Genomic DNA, 15,384 nt, shown 5'->3' with positions numbered 1-15,384 from the left:
GGCTTAACCCACACTGGGGCTGTGTCCAGACTCCATGCCTCCGTCGACGGAGGCATGTAGATTAGCCAGATCGGAAGAGGGAAATGAAGCCGCGATTAAAATAATCGCGGCTTCATTTAAATTTAAATGGCTGCCCCGATCTGCCGATCAGCTGTTTGTCGGCAGATCGGGAGAGTCTGGACGCGATGCCCCGACAAAGAAGCCTTTCTTCATCGACACAGGTAAGCCTCGTGAAACCAGGTTTACCTGTGTCAATGAAGAAAGGCTTCTTTGTCGGGGCATCGCGTCCAGACTCTCCCGATCTGCCGACAAACAGCTGATCGGCAGATCGGGGCAGCCATTTAAATTTAAATGAAGCCGCGATTATTTTAATCGCGGCTTCATTTCCCTCTTCCGATCTGGCTAATCTACATGCCTCCGTCGACGGAGGCATGGAGTCTGGACACAGCCTGGGTGCTGCGCAGAAGGGAGATCTTGAGGGAAGGGTGCAGTGGGGTTAGGGCGAGGTAGGGACAGAGCAGGGAGATCATTCCAGGAGCTGCACCTCACCAAGAGATGCCCTCCCAGGGTGAAACCCATGAGGGGCAGCTGTGGGATGGGGTTTAACCCTGGAGCTGGCAACGCCGCACACACAGTAGGCAGCTGTGAACGGCACGACAACATTTGGCGCAATTCGGTGCCCCACATTTGGTGGCACCCTACCCAGCTGCAAATTTGTGTATTGGGAGGGACAGTCATGGATACACCACGACCATGGGGAAATTGATCCTTGGATAAGGGTCTCTAGTCATTCAAAACGTTCCCCTCACTTCCAGGCTGAATTTGTGTAGGTGCAACTTCTGTTCCCTGGGTCACATTAGACCTTCTTTGGCTGGACTGTAGAGACTCTTGTTCAATAACTGTTCCCGTCTGGATACTTACAGACTGGTATCACGTCACATTCTCTTTGTTCAGTTACACAGATTCAGTGCCTAGATCTCTCATCTCTTGCTATAAGGCAGGTTTTCTAAACATGGAAATGGAGGCCAAAATGCACTTGCCATAAAAAACAATTTTGGGGTCAAAAAGAAACTATTAGTCCCAGTGCACAGAATTCGTCCTCCAGACAATATTGACATTCCGGGACCTGCATCCCCTAACATTAGCCCATGTGCCTCCTGGGCGGGGGAGGGCTGGAGGATGGGGCTAGTCGGCCAGTTCCAACAGCAAATGGTCGGCGGTGTGGGGGTTGCGAGCACGTTGTTGGTACCTCAGAAACTCTTCCTCCATGGTGAGGTAGAAGATGGGGTTGAGGCAGCTGTTGTTATATGTCAGGACTGAAGCAAATGCGCTTCCTTTTTCCAGACTATGCGGAGGGTGCGTAGCTGAGAGCTGCAGGAAGTAGAAGACGTGATACGGCAGCCAGCAGATGAAAAAGGTCGGGATCAAGCCGAGAAGGATCTTGAGAGGCTGGGTGGCCTGGATCAGCCGGTTCCTTCCCTGCCTGGCAGCTAGAACAATGCCAAAGGTTGGGATCAGGCTCAAGGCTAATGGGATCAGAAATCCAACCAGGAACTGGATAGCGACAGTGGTCTCTATCTTCTTTGGAGACACTCGGAAATTCCTGCTGGTGTTGGTAGATGGAATGAGGGCTTCGCAGAGGTCACCGTACCGCAAGCTGAACCCAGCAGACAGAGCCCATATAAGCAGACCCACCCAGAAAGCCAGGGAGGCCATGAGGCCTTTCTGGGCCCACTCAGGCCGTGCTGCAAGGACACAGCGATGGACGCTGATGGCCGTGAGGAGGAAGGCGCTGGAGAACATGTGCAGGGAGGTGATGGTGCTGCTCAGCCTCCTGGCCCAGTCTACGTGCAGGAAGTAGATGAAGACGATTCTGAGGGGAAGGCAGACGTTGAAGATTAAATCAGACAGAGCCCGGTTCAGGAACAACAGGGCGCTGGCCGTCCTTTCCACACGGCAGCTGGCGACGAAGAGGACGTAGCTGTTCAATGGTGCTCCGGCGAGGAAGGCCAAGCCGCACAGCATGATGAAGATGATTTGGAACTCCATTCTCAGAGGTGCTGCAGTCACAATATGGCCCCCTTCTCCTCAGGGCTGGGGCGGGGCAGACGCTGGGCTGAGGGGAGGAAGGGAGAGCAGTGAAAAGGGCTGCAGGATGGGGACAGAGAGACAGAGGCGGCGTTTATAAACTCCCAGTTCCTGGGCTGAGCTGAGGTGGCATCGAATCCTGTGGGCCAATGGCCCCAGTGGTACAAAGCCCTTACGAGCAGTGAACCGCAGGGCGAAGAGGAGACCGAAAGGGTCGACTCAGTGAAGTTGCTACCGAGATGCAGGGTTTGTTTTCTCTGTACCAGCCCAAATGGGTTTTGGTTTTACATTTTGGGGGAGGAGGTGACCCAGCCCAATTTCAATAAATCACTTTAGCTTCTTGCTGATCATTTGTGTTTGAAAGCCGGAGAGGGGGGCAGGAGGGGCGAGTTGCTCAGACACAGAGACAGAGCCTTGGAGACGTTTCCCCCCGAACCTCCCTAACCCCTGGCCCATGCTACGGGACAAGGCTGAGTTCAGCCATGCAGCTTCAGCTCCGTTCATCTTTACTTGGCCTTTGGCGCCATCCACACAGCAGGAACACACGCTCCTCTCCACTTTCCTTACTCCTCGTAGGAGCAGGGTTACTGGCCTTGACTGGAGCACCCCTCTCAATTCAGTGACACGCTAATTGGAACCCCGGAATATTGACAGAGGCAGCTTCGATCTTCCTCGTTGTGTAGACGTGGCCTACAAGTCCCAAATACTCCTTTTGCTGTTCACCAGTGACCGGTCCTCCCTCTCCGTCTGCCATTTTAAAGCATTTTTAAAAGGGGTTTCCCAATTTCCAACAATGGTGACAACAATTCTCCCTACCCCCGCTCTCTCGCCCCACCTTACCCGTGTCTTGGAGGGACGCAGTGTCTCCGAATTGAGCCCTGTCCCAAGTGCACGACACGACTCCTGCAGCTCACCCACACTGGCTCAGCCGGCACCAGGAAGCCACGTATGTGTCTGTATCTGGGAGGGTGAACAATGGACGTAGCTGGGTCCAACCACTTCTGCAAAGCCTTCAAGGCCTCCAGCCTGCCTGTGTCTCACGTCCATCATGTGCAGGCCCCAAGCCAGGGACACGTTTCAGTTCAGCCTGAGCTCCTAGGGTAGCCAGGATCATGCTAGCTTGGGAGCAGTCCCCAGGGGAATTGAACAAAGAGAGCCGAAACTGTGGCAGAAAAAATGCGAAGAGCCACACCAGAATTGTCAAGCAAAAGAAAAAAAAAGGCAGGTGCATTTTTTGGCCATATCAGGCTCCCGTCGGTGGCCGCCATCCTTGGAGCTATTTTGTGCACAGCAGGTTTGATTTGTTTTTGGAGAATTTTAAATTTTTCATGCAGAATTCCCGCTCTGTGCAATATATTCAATAATGGCCCGGTAAAATGTGAAGGCAAAGCACCTCTTGGCACCAGTGCGCAGGGTTACTTGTATTTCCAGCTCTGATTTGGCAAACAGCTTGTTCTGAAGTGCGGAGAAAGGACAAGTCAGAGTGCTGAGAGGGGAAACTGAGTTTGGGAACATTGAGATCCACTGGTCCGCAGGGTCTTTGCCCGCTGATAGGTCTTTGAGAGAGGGGGGCAGATTTGGGGGATCACAGCAGATTTCACCCCAGAATGGAAGCTGGAAAGTTGAATCTCACTTGCTAATCTACGTTCTGGAGGAATCAGACCCGGCATCACAGAAGTGATCCCCTCGTGACACCTCCCCACTTGCAGCCCCCTCCGGGGAGCTGTCCTTTTGGGAGCAGGGCAGAGCGGGGGGGGGGGGGGCAAGTGGCTGAACAGGGTGGACAAGCTCAGGAAGGCAACTCTGCAAAGCCCCCAAGGCAGCCAACTCCATGCAGGCCTCAAACAGCTCAGACCAGCGCTGGGTCCTCTCGTGACGCAGGGTCCAAGAGACCATCTGACGTGGCCACATCCTGGGCAACCGCAGCCCCAGAGCAGGAGCTGAGCTAATCTGAGCTGCAGCCCTGGTGCTGCAAAACTCCAGCTCATTCAACCCTGGGGAGGTGCCAGACCCAGCTGGGGCCATTAAAGTAAAGTACAGAAGAGAAAGGGCAGGACCCTAACACCTTTTGTCTAATGAAAGGCTGTTGCAAGAGACCATTTGAGTGGCTGGACGGGGAGTCAGGACTCCTGGGTCCATCCCAGACTCTGCCACCGAACCACTCAGGGTGCTTGGCTGAGTCATGTCACAGCCTTGGGCCTCAGTTTCCCCTCCAAACATTTGCCTGTGCAGCACCCCTGAAGTTGGACAGTGTCGTTCAACATGCAACGGGATGGGGGCTCACGCCCTCTCACCACAGGACACACAACTAATGTCTACCGGCTGTAGCCAGTGGGATGAGGAGGGTGGATGGGGCAGCAGGAAGGGGGAGATCCAGGGAACAGTTGGGGGGGGGGGGAAGAGGGAGAAGGGCAGAGTGGCACCGTGTGGGGCAGCTGGAGGGTTTCCCTCATTTCCTTACCTCTGTCTTGAGGGGAGGCAGCGTCTCCAAGTCAAGCCCCGTCCCAGGTCCCCAACCCGATGCCTGCAGCTCGCTCAGACTGGGTCATCCAGCAGCAGGAAGCCGTGTGTGTGGTTTTGTCTGGGCGGGTGAACAATGGGGGGAGACCACAGGACGTAGCTGAGTCCAATCCCATCTGCAAAGCCTGGTTGGTCTCCAGTGGCCACTGCAACCTGCAGCTGTCACATGAATCACAAGTTTCCCCCACAGCCACCCGGCCCCAGCAAAGTGTCTGCATTCGGCAGCCCACATGCAGGGCCACCGGGCAGGGCAGCCAGCAGAGACACGTCCAGCCAGCTCCACCGGGTGAGGTCCCAGGAGCACAGACACCAGCTGGGACTTTGCCCCCTCCGCTCCCCTCCCAGCTGGGGTAAGAGAGCACATGAGATCTGAGCCCGGCTTCTGTGCAGGGACCCCAGCCCTGGCCCAGCCAGCGCTAAGGAAACCCTCGCGCTGGGCTAGAAACCACCCAAACCACAGCCTGGTCTCCAACCTGCCTGTATCTCGCCTCTGTCGCCTTCAGGCCCCTCTGAATGTTTGGGCTCAGGCCAGCCTGGGACCCATCCCTAGAGGTATCTTGGGCACAGAGAGCAGGTTTCAATGCTGGATCTGGCCCTGGTGCCATGACTGTGGGATGCATTAACAGGTGTGTTGTGAGCAAGCCACGAGGAGTCATTCTTCCGCTCTACTCTGCACTGATTATGCCTCAGTTGGAGTATTGTGTCTAGATCTGGACACCACATTTCAGGAAAGATGTGGAGATATTGGAGAAGGTCCAGAGAAGAGCAACAAGACTGATGAAAGGTCTAGAGAACATGAGCTATGAAGGCAGACTGTTAGAACTGGTCTTGTTTAGTTCGGAAAAGAGAAGACTGAGAGGGGTTTTCAGGTATCTAAAAGGATGTCACAAGAGGAGGAAGAAAAATTGTTCTCCTTCGCCTTTGATGATAGGACAAGCAGCAATGGGCTTAAACTGCAGCAAGGGAGGTTTAGGTTGGACATTAGGAAAAATTTCCTAACGGTCAGGGTGGTTAAACACTGGAATAAATTGCCTAGGGAAACTGTGGAATTCCATCTCTGGGGATATTTAAGAGCAGGTTGGATGGACGTCTATCAGGGATGGTAGATGGTAGATGGTAGACGTCTATCAGGGATGGTAGATGCCATGAGGGTAGGGGACTGGACTCGCTGACCTCTCGTGGTCTCTTCCTTTCCTAGTGTTCTGTGATGCTATGTTCTATGAATTGCTGGGATTAACTGCCGGAAGCCCAGCCCCCCATTTCTCTGTTATGTGAGCCCCGCCCCCAAATCACCCCACGCCAGTCTTTGCCGTGCATTTGAGAGTGTGGGAAGTGCAGTTGTGCATTGCAGTGTACACGGATTGTTAGTCGCCGTTCTGAATTCATGTGCCTACTGAGAAATCCATTTCTCAAAGAGCATTTCCTGAATCTCATTTGGTTTCTGTCTTGTCACCTGCTTGTTGGGAGGTATTGTGAAAATAATTATTAAAATTGGGGGGATGATATTGTGTTAGTTTGACAAATAAAACATGCAGAATTTTGTAGAATTTAAGAATATTGCATACAGTAGTTTGGATTTATTTTCTTGTAGACTGTTTAATTTTTCATGCAGAATTCCCCTGCTGGGTATTTAATCTGCTCTATACAATATATTCTACAATGGCCTGGTAAAATGTGAAGTTATGAAATGAGGAGATTGGCGAAACAGGTGTCAGAGAAACTTGGTGGAACATGGATGATCAGTGGGACAGGGTAATACCTGGGTACCAATTATATTGGAAGGGCAGAAGAGGCTGGGCGTGGTGGGGGGCTCTGTATGTCTATATGTGAAAAGAGCAGAGAATCAAATTAAGTAGGAATTGTTAATGAACCAAACCAGAGCATGTGTAACCCAGGCACCTACTAGGGAGCTGTGTCTTGAAGAGCCCCTTGTGGGGAGGTAGGAGTGAGCTGAGTGTTACTGTTGCTGGGTGGATTTAGGCTCCACACCCAGAAGTTTCTGGTGTGTGTGTGTGTCGGGTTTGGGGTCAGGCTCCACGAGGCTGCAGGCAGGGCAGGTGCTTTTCTAAGGCCTGGGTGAGCTGGGAGAAGCGGAGGCAGGAGCAGAGAGCAGGCTGCTGTTCCTCACTCTGCAGCAGGTGGTGATGGTGTTAACCCTCCACCAGGGATCACGGGCAAAGCTAAATTATATGGTAGGTGGAACCTGGGAGGGGAAATCCCTTCTCCTGTGCTAATTGTTGGCTCTCACTGCTGGTTTGAGTTTGGCCAAACTCTGGTCGTTCCTTTCTCCGTCAGTGGGATTCTTCAGCTCCTCTGTCAATGTAGCGACGGGGGAAGAGCCCAGGGGTGGATATAGGGCAGGGTGAGTGAGGCGGCCGCCCTGGGCCCTGCGCTTCAAGAAGCCCTGCACATGCGCCGTGGTAAAGGGGGACCCCACAAAATTGTGCTTCACTGGGCCCCCCCAAAATGGTCATCTGTCCCTGGAAGAGCCAGTTCTGTGGCGTTTGTTTGTATTGTCTTGTGACAGGGTTTCTGTAAGTCTGTTCACTTGGGAGTTCACTGCCTGGTTGATCAGGGAGTGGGGCTGCCTCGCAGTGATCCACGGCAGGGGAACAGGCTGCCCGGACTCCAACTGAGGATCCCTGCGAGCAAGTGGAGAGATGGTTCAGACTCAGCCTATGGTGCAGATTGGATGAGCAGAGGCACAAACTGAGACTTTGGTGAACTAAATCTGAGCTTTGGGGGCCTCCGACTTTTCCTGTTGTGTCCGTGTGGAGTGGTCACATTTTACTCTGGGTTTTCTCTTCACTTCTGTTTGCTGTAACTGTGGGCAGTATCTGTGGGTTAGACAATGGGCGTGTCCTGTTGGGAGAATTAGATCATTTGTTTCTCCTTAAGATTTTATAAAGTTATTTAATTAAATTAATTTCTTTAGTTTCTTTTGGAACTTGAATGTCAGGAGGCTGACAATAGGCAGTCCTTGCCGAAATTCCTTACAGACCGAACTCTGGCTCTCCAGTACTTTCTATAGGGCTGGGTTTTTTTAGAGGTTGGATAAGTGCAATGACATTTGGCCCACCCAATGTTAAATCTCAGTAATAATGGGGGATTTCAACTATCCCCAGCCTGACCGTGGACACGTCACTTCAGGACGGGTATTAAGAGAAAGTTTAAATGACTCTGTCTGGGAACAGCCTTTCCTGGCACCCACACAGGGAGGGGCCATTCTTGTGACATGGAGCGCAGGCTCTGCTCCCAGAGGTGACAACAGCTGCTACACTTGGGAATAGTGACCATCAGAGAATTCGATTTAAAATCCCCATAGTGCACAAACACCTCAGCAGCCCTGCACTGAGGCACTTTATTTCAGAAAGGGGAGCACCACGAAAACAAGGCGGTAACTTAAACAGAAATTGAAAGTTACAGGCCAAGAGTGAAATCCCTTCAAACTGCAGGAAAAAATGTTTAAACGCACCACGCTAGAGGGTCAACTTAAATGTATACTCCATATTAAAGGACTCAAACGGTAAAAAGCAAAGAGCGTGCAGTTTGTCAGAAACAGGAAGCTACTAACCAACCCGCAAAGCCCCTGGACGATTGAGATGTGAAAGGACGATAAGGCCATTAAAAGAGACTGAATTAATTCTTTGCATTGGTCTCCTCAGCTGAGCGTGTGAGGGAGGTTCCCACCCCTAAGCCATTCCTTTCCAGTGACACGTCTGAGGAAATGTCTGTGACTGAGGCGTCATTAGAGGAGATAACAGAAGAAAGTGATGAGATCAATACATCACCAGGAGCAGACAGTATTTCTAAAGGAACTCAACAGTGAAATTACAGACCTGCTCACTGTGGGTTGTAACCTGTTACTTAAATCCCCTTCTGTGCCAGATAACTGGAAGGTAGCGAATGTGACACCAGTTTTAAAAAGGGCTCTAGAGGTGATCCTGGCAATTACAGACCAGTAAGTCTAACGTCAGTATCGGGCAAAATGGTTGAAATCCCAGAAAAGAGCAGACTTGTCAGACACAGTGATAAAGTGTTGGGGAAGAGTCAACCTGGCTTTTGTAAAGGAAAATCCTGTCTCTGTGGGTGATTGGGGGCTGCTCTCAAGGCTTCAGGGCTGGCACTTTACCCAGCTGCACATTTGTAGATTGGGAGGGACAGTCCTGGATCCACCATGAACCTTGGGAAACTGTTCCCAGGGTCAGTGTCTCTGGCCGTTCAAAACGTTCCCCTCACGTCCCGGCTGAATGTGCCTGGGTGCAGCTTCCGTACCCTGGGTCACGTTCCACCTTCCTCGGCTGGACTGAAGAGCCCCTTGTTCAATATCTTCCTACCTATCAGGGTGGCTAAACATTGGAAAAGTTGTCTAGGGCGGTTGTGGAATCTCCATCTCTAGAGATATTTCAGAACAGGTTAGATAGACATCGCTCACGGATGGTCTAGACCAGCGTTTCTCAACATTTTTTTTATAAAGTGCCCTTTTTTCCCAAAAGAAGAAAAAAAATTGTAAGTACCCCCTTAAATTAAATTAAATTAAAATACCCCCAGTATCTACAGCTTTCAGACAATTCTTTTTTCCTCCGTGGCAACACATTCACTTTCCATAAAGCACAATTTAGGGGTCAAAAAGAAAGAATTAGTTCCAGTGCACAGAATTCTTCCTCCAGGCAATATTGACATTCTGGGCCCTGCACTCCCTAAAATTGGTCCTTGTGGGTGCAGCTCATGGCGTGGAGGTGATGGAAAACGGGGCTAGTTGGCCTGTTCCGAGTGGTCAGGGTTGCAAGCACGTTGCTGGTACCTCAGAAACTCTTCCTCCATGGTGAAATATGACAGGAGACAAGCAAATGCACTTCCTAATTCCAGAAGAGGCCAAGGGTGCATAGCTGAGAGCTACAGGAAGTAGAAGATGTGATAGGGCAGCCAGCAGAGGAAAAAGGTCGGGATCAAGCCGAGAAGGATCTTGAGAGGCTGGGTGGCCTGGATCAGCCGGTTCCTTCCCAGCCTGGCAGCGAGAACGACGTAGAAGGTTGGGATCAGGCTCAAGGATAATGGGATGAGAAACCGGCCAGGAACTGGATAGTGACAGCGGCCTTCATCTTCCCTGAATCCACTGGGAAATACATTCTTGTGTTGGCACGTGGGACAAGGGATTCCCAGAGGTCACCGTACCGCAAGCTGAACTCAACAGACAGGACCCACGTAACCAGACCCACCCAGAAGGCCAGGGAGACCGTGAGGCATTTCTGGGCCCACTCAGGCTGTGCCGTGAGGAAGCAGCGATGGTCGCTGATGGCCGTGAGGAGGAAGGCGCTGGAGAACATGTGCAGGGAGGTGATGGTGCTGCTCAGCCTCCTGGCCCAGTCTAAATGCAGGAAGAAGATGAATCTGAGGGGCACGCAAAGGATGAAGATGAAATCGTAAATGGCCTGGTTTAGGAACTATACGGTGCTGGCCATCCTCTTCACACGGCAGCCGGTGACGAAGAGGACGTAGCCGTTCAATGGGGCCCCAGTGAGGAAAGCCAAACCATAGAGCACCAGGAAGAAGATTGGGAGGAACTGCATTCTCAGAGAAGCTGCTGTCACAATATGGCCCCCTTCTCCTAAGGGCTGGGCGGGGGCGGGGCTGACACTGGGCTGTGGGGAGGAAGGGAGAGCAGTGAAAAGGGCTGCAGGACAGGGACAGAGAGACAGAGGCGGCCTTTATAAACTCCCAGTCCCTGGGCTGAGCTGAGGTGGGATCGAATCCTTGTGGGCTGATGGCTCCAGTGGTACAAAACCCTTAGAAGCAGCGAACTGCAGGGTGACCAGGGGACCAAAATGGTCATCTCAGTGAAGTCAGCTGCTCCTCATAACCATGGGGTTCGCGGCACGGGGTTCGCAGTAGCCGGCTTTTAAAAATGGCGGCGCCGGCTTTATGCTAATGAAGCCCGGGAAATTCAAATCCCGGGCTTCATTAGCAAGTTTGGTATGCATACATTACCCCGCTAGTTCGAACTAGCGGGGTAGTGTAGACATACCCTTACAGACTAAACTCTGGGTGTCCAGTACTTTCTACAAAAGTTGGTGGGTTTTGGGGTTAGATGCTGGAGAAGAGCAATGAAGTCTGGCCCACTCTATGTTACATGTGGAGTTTCGGTGGATAGTCATTAAATGCCCTAAGGATAATATAGCAGGGGGGATACGACTCCTTCTTGGAACAGCTTTTCCTGTCACCCACATGGGGAGGGGCCATTCTTGCTCAGTGGAACACAGGTTCAGATCCCAGAGGTGACATCAACTGCACTTCTTGGGAACAGTGACCATCAGATAATGAGGCCGATCATCCCCATTGCAACAAAAACACCTCAGTGACCCAGCACTGGAGCTTTTATTTTCAGAAAGGGGAACTCCACAAAAATGAGGAAATTGAAAGTTACAGGGCAAAAAGTGAACTCTTGCAAACTACAGGAAAAAAAGTTTAAACCCAAAATGATAGAAGGGTGAACTTAAATATTTACCCTAAATTAAAAGACTCAGAAGGGAATAGCAAATGAACATGTTGTTCGTCAGAAGCAGGAAGCTGCTAACCAAGCAGCGGGGTCACTGGATGATCGAGATGTGAAAGGACGATAAGGGCATTCAGAGAAATGCAATGATTTTTTTGCATTAGTCTCCACAGCTGAGATTCCCACACCTGAGCCGATCCTTTGAAGTGACACATCTGAGGAAATGCCCAGACTGAGGTGTCATTAGAGGAGATTACAGAACAAACTAATAAATGAACATCAATAAATCACCAGGAGCAGACAGTATTTCTGAAGGAACACAACTGTGAGAATGCAGAACTGCTCACTGTGGTTTGTAATCTGTTACTTAAATCCCCTTCTGTGCCAGATAACTGGAGTTTACCTTACATGAAGCCAAACTTTAAAAAGGGCTCTCTAAGTGATCCTGGCAATTTTGTGGTGGTAAGTGTAACATCAGTACTGGGCAAAGTGGTAGAAAGTATAGTAAAGAGCAGAATTATCAGACACAGAGATGAACATAAATCATGCCTCACTGATCTATGAGAGCTCTTAGAGGGGTTAACGAGCATGTGGATCCAGTGGATCTAGCGTGCTGAGAATTCCAGAAAGTGTTTGATGAGGCCCCTCCCCAAAAGCTCTTATGTAAAGTGACATTCCATGGAAGGGGAGTCAAAGTTCCATCATAGTTCAGTAAATGATTAAGAGGTAGGAAGCACAGGGTGGGAATAAAGGGTCATTTTCAGACCGGACAGTGGTGTCTAGTGGTGTCCCGCAGGGGTTCACACTGGGGCCAGTGTTAGTCAATCTATTCATAAATAATCTAGACAAAAAGCTAAACAGTGAGAAGGGAAAATTTGCAGGGGATACTAGAGCACTCAGCTGAACCCAGAGCTGATTGCAAAGAATGACAAAGGGGCCTGACAGAACAGGATGTCCGAAGGACAAAATGGCGGTGTGACGGGGCGCCGAGACCCAGCACTGAGCCCCGGGGTGTGTGCCCCCTATTGACGCTGCTGAGGAGCAGCTACTGGCCATGCACCGGACGCTCCTGAGCCGCGGGGCAGCTGAGGAAACGCCGCAGTGGACGCGGGAAAGAGGAGGGATGGATCAGCTGGCCGGTTGGCGCAGGGGGCGGGACGTACATCAGCGTCCCGGCGCAGCGGGAACTTCAAAACCCGCCGGACAGCGGAGGGAGGGGGAGACAGGCGAGGAGGAGTGGACCCACCAGTAAGGGGGGTAGTGGCCCAGGACCGCCTCCCCGGTGAGACCGGAGGCTACCGGTAATATTTAGAGGAGAGGAGAAAGGCAAGTAGCCCAGGGCAGGGCGGTGAATGAAGCCCGTGGGCTGGCGCGTTTAAGGATGCAACCCCGTCAGCCAGACTGGGACTGCCGGGCAGTCTGAGTCCTTAGGGCCCTGGGCTGGGGCCCGCGAGTGAGGGCGGGCCCGGGCCCCCCTTTCGCCTCCTTCTCGTAGGGGGAACCGAGGGACTATAGTGCCCAGCGAAAAGGGGCTAAGCAGACCGACATCAGAGGGCCGGACGTCCCGAGACTGGGTAAAGGGTGGGAAGGAACGGGGACGGCAGACCCACGCCCCCCTTTTCGGGGGGGGGGGCACAGTTACAGGCGGATAACATTCCGCATTGATAACTACAATGTAATGGGCATTGTAAAACGTCATCCCGACTGTACATGGAAAGTGCTGAGGGGTCCAAAAGAGTATCATGGTTGGTCTGAGCCAGAGGGCTAAAGACGGTGATGTGGTGCCCTGACTTTGTCCTGCTCCCATGCACACCTCAGCTGGCCCTGTGCCTGCACATTCCCTCATGTGACCTAGGGACAGGTTTTATTGTCCAATTATTTCCTTGTAGAGTGCCTGGGAATGCCAAGGCCAGGACCAGGGGTGGAGGATGAACAGCTCCAGCTGAGGGAGGTTCCTGCTGTTCCGATCCTGCTGCTGCTCCAGATGACTGAGACCGAATCTGGAATCTGGTATTCAGGCGCTGCCGTGAGGGTCCCAAGCTGCGAGACATGGTATTGTCCCTGTGACATTCTTCCTCCAGTCAGCTGGGTTCTTACCTGGTACTCACCTTAAGTCACAATCAAGCCTATTTTGTTCTATTTGCTGTGTGGGGTCCTATCTTATTCCTCTTTGAAGTTACCTTGTTTGTTGCTTAATAAATCCTTGTTAGTTCGCCTCTACTGTCTGTCCTAGTCCTTGGGGAAATCCTAATAACTCCCAATGATAGATGTGGGTTTGGGGATGGGCCTGAAAGCCAGCATAGGTTAAAATCGGTTTTCTGGCTAAAGCCCAGTAACTTGTACATGGGGGTTGAACCAAACATCTCTGTCCATCATGCTGGCCCTGTCCTGAACGAGGGTGGGTCAAAGTTGTTCCCCACTCTAGCATGATGAATGCAGAAGTGGGGGACTGCAAAAGCACCCCAAATACCTGATCTCCACGGACTTTGGTACAAAACTTCCCCCAAAATCCTAACACCCAGACTTTGGGAAATAAAAAAAAATTGCTGCCACCACCCAGGTATTGCAAGAAAAACCAGGGGAAAAAATCACTTGAGAAATCTCAGCTCTAAAGTAAAGCCAGGACACAAAAATTAACCAGTACCAGGTTGGATGGAAAAAGAAACAACTTTTATTATCAAAACAATATTCCAGTTACAAGCATAGTATGAATGGCTAGATGGTAAGAGCCACCAATTCCCCCATTCCCCCATGGGCCAAAATTTAGTTACAAAAGAGAGAAAAAAACATTTCTAACAGCACAGACATCAGATCCAAATTCCCAAACTAGAAAAAAATCAAACCTGATAAATGTATCTAGACTTTAACCTATTTACATATAAGGGTGGCCCTAGACTAGCTGCCAGTAACTGGCACCCTAGGCGAGCCAGGCAATTGGCGCCCCACCTCCAAACCCCTCAATGATATTGTGCCACCATTTGGCATCCCATTTAACTTGGCGCTCTACGGACCGCCTAGTTCGTCTATATAGATAGGCTGCCCCTGTTATGAAGAGTCTTTTTCTTGGAGAGAGACATGTCTTCTGTCTCCCTTGGTATCCAGAGAGCAAACTGGCTCAGAGACAAAAGGAGGGAAAAGTTAAAAATTCCTTGTCTCAGTTTAAAATCCCGACTTCCCTTATTATTGGCTGACCACATACCTGGCTAGGTTAACCCTTAGTCCCCAGGCTGCTGGCCAACCCTCATGGTTATGACAGGATGTCCCTCTTATCTGTGAGGAGTGTGTTGGTCCGAAGATGTTTCTGAGCCAGGTGTTCTGGTGCCACCCCTCTGGACGGTGTTTTCGGCCTCCACCTAGTACCTCTGAGGTGCGGGTGTTTCTGCAATATCAGCCCAGATCCTGCTGTAATCGGTGAGCTGGACCTGCCTCTTGCTTAGAGCTCAAGTTTGCTTTGTAGCAGCAAAATTGTGTCTACTTTCAACTAGGCCTCAGGCCTTACCCCAGGGCTACGTCTAGACTGGCCCCTTCTCCGGAAGAGGCATGCTAATTTCTAACTTTGGAATAGGGAAATCCGCAGGGGATTTAAATATCCCCCGCGGGATTTAAATAAACATGGCCGCCGCTTTTTTTCCGGTTTGGGGAAAAGCCGGAAAAGAGCGTCCAGACTGGCGCGATCCTCCGGAATAAAGCCCTATTCCGGAGGATCTCTTATTGAAAGTAGGAATAAGAGATCCTCCGGAATAGGGCTTTATTCCGGAGGATCGCGCCAGTCTGGACGCTCTTTTCCGGCTTTCCCCAAGCCGGAAAAAAAGCGGCGGCCATGTTTATTTAAATCCCGCGGGGGATATTTAAATCCCCCGCGGATTTCCCTATTCAAAAGTTAGAAATTAGCATGCATCTTCCGGAGAAGGGGCCAGTCTAGACGTAGCCCAGGTGTGTGAAGCATGGCCGTATGTGTCAGGCCCTCTTGTTACTACAAGTTACCAAGCAAATACCTTCCCCCCTCCAAATAAAACCCACCCCATGGTGACATCACCATGGAGCGTTCATGAAAACACGTTGACTAATTGTGAACCAGCGGCAAAAACAAAATCATCTGAAGTGTTGGAGGCTTTAAGAAAGGGACAGCTGACACGCCAGAAAAGATCGGATCACATGGCCTCTGTTGAAAGCCATGAGACCCCCCCACACCTTGGCTGTGTCTAGACTACACCTCTCTGTTGACAAAGAGATGTAGATTAGGCATGTCAAAATTGCTAATGAAGCAGGGATTTAAGTATCCC

General features: G+C 51.2%; 1 protein-coding gene and 1 pseudogene across 1 annotated transcript; both read right to left on the bottom strand.

The window, feature by feature from the left end:
• Positions 1-1,109: 1,109 nt before the first annotated feature.
• On the bottom strand, positions 1,110-2,086 carry LOC102453953 (chemerin-like receptor 1). The gene has a single exon (XM_006113698.2). It carries the CDS (start codon positions 2,047-2,049, stop codon positions 1,186-1,188), a length of 864 nt encoding a protein of 287 aa, XP_006113760.2. The 5' UTR covers positions 2,050-2,086; the 3' UTR covers positions 1,110-1,185.
• A 7,277-nt stretch (positions 2,087-9,363) lies between these two features.
• LOC142819693 (chemerin-like receptor 1) lies at positions 9,364-10,178 on the bottom strand (annotated as a pseudogene).
• Positions 10,179-15,384: the final 5,206 nt, after the last annotated feature.

Source organism: Pelodiscus sinensis, chromosome 24 (genome assembly GCF_049634645.1).
Source record: "Pelodiscus sinensis isolate JC-2024 chromosome 24, ASM4963464v1, whole genome shotgun sequence".
In the NCBI taxonomy this organism is placed as follows: Eukaryota; Metazoa; Chordata; order Testudines; family Trionychidae; genus Pelodiscus; species Pelodiscus sinensis.
The sequence above is the reverse complement of the archived record's forward strand: the minus strand, read 5'-3'. Positions and strand labels throughout refer to the sequence as shown.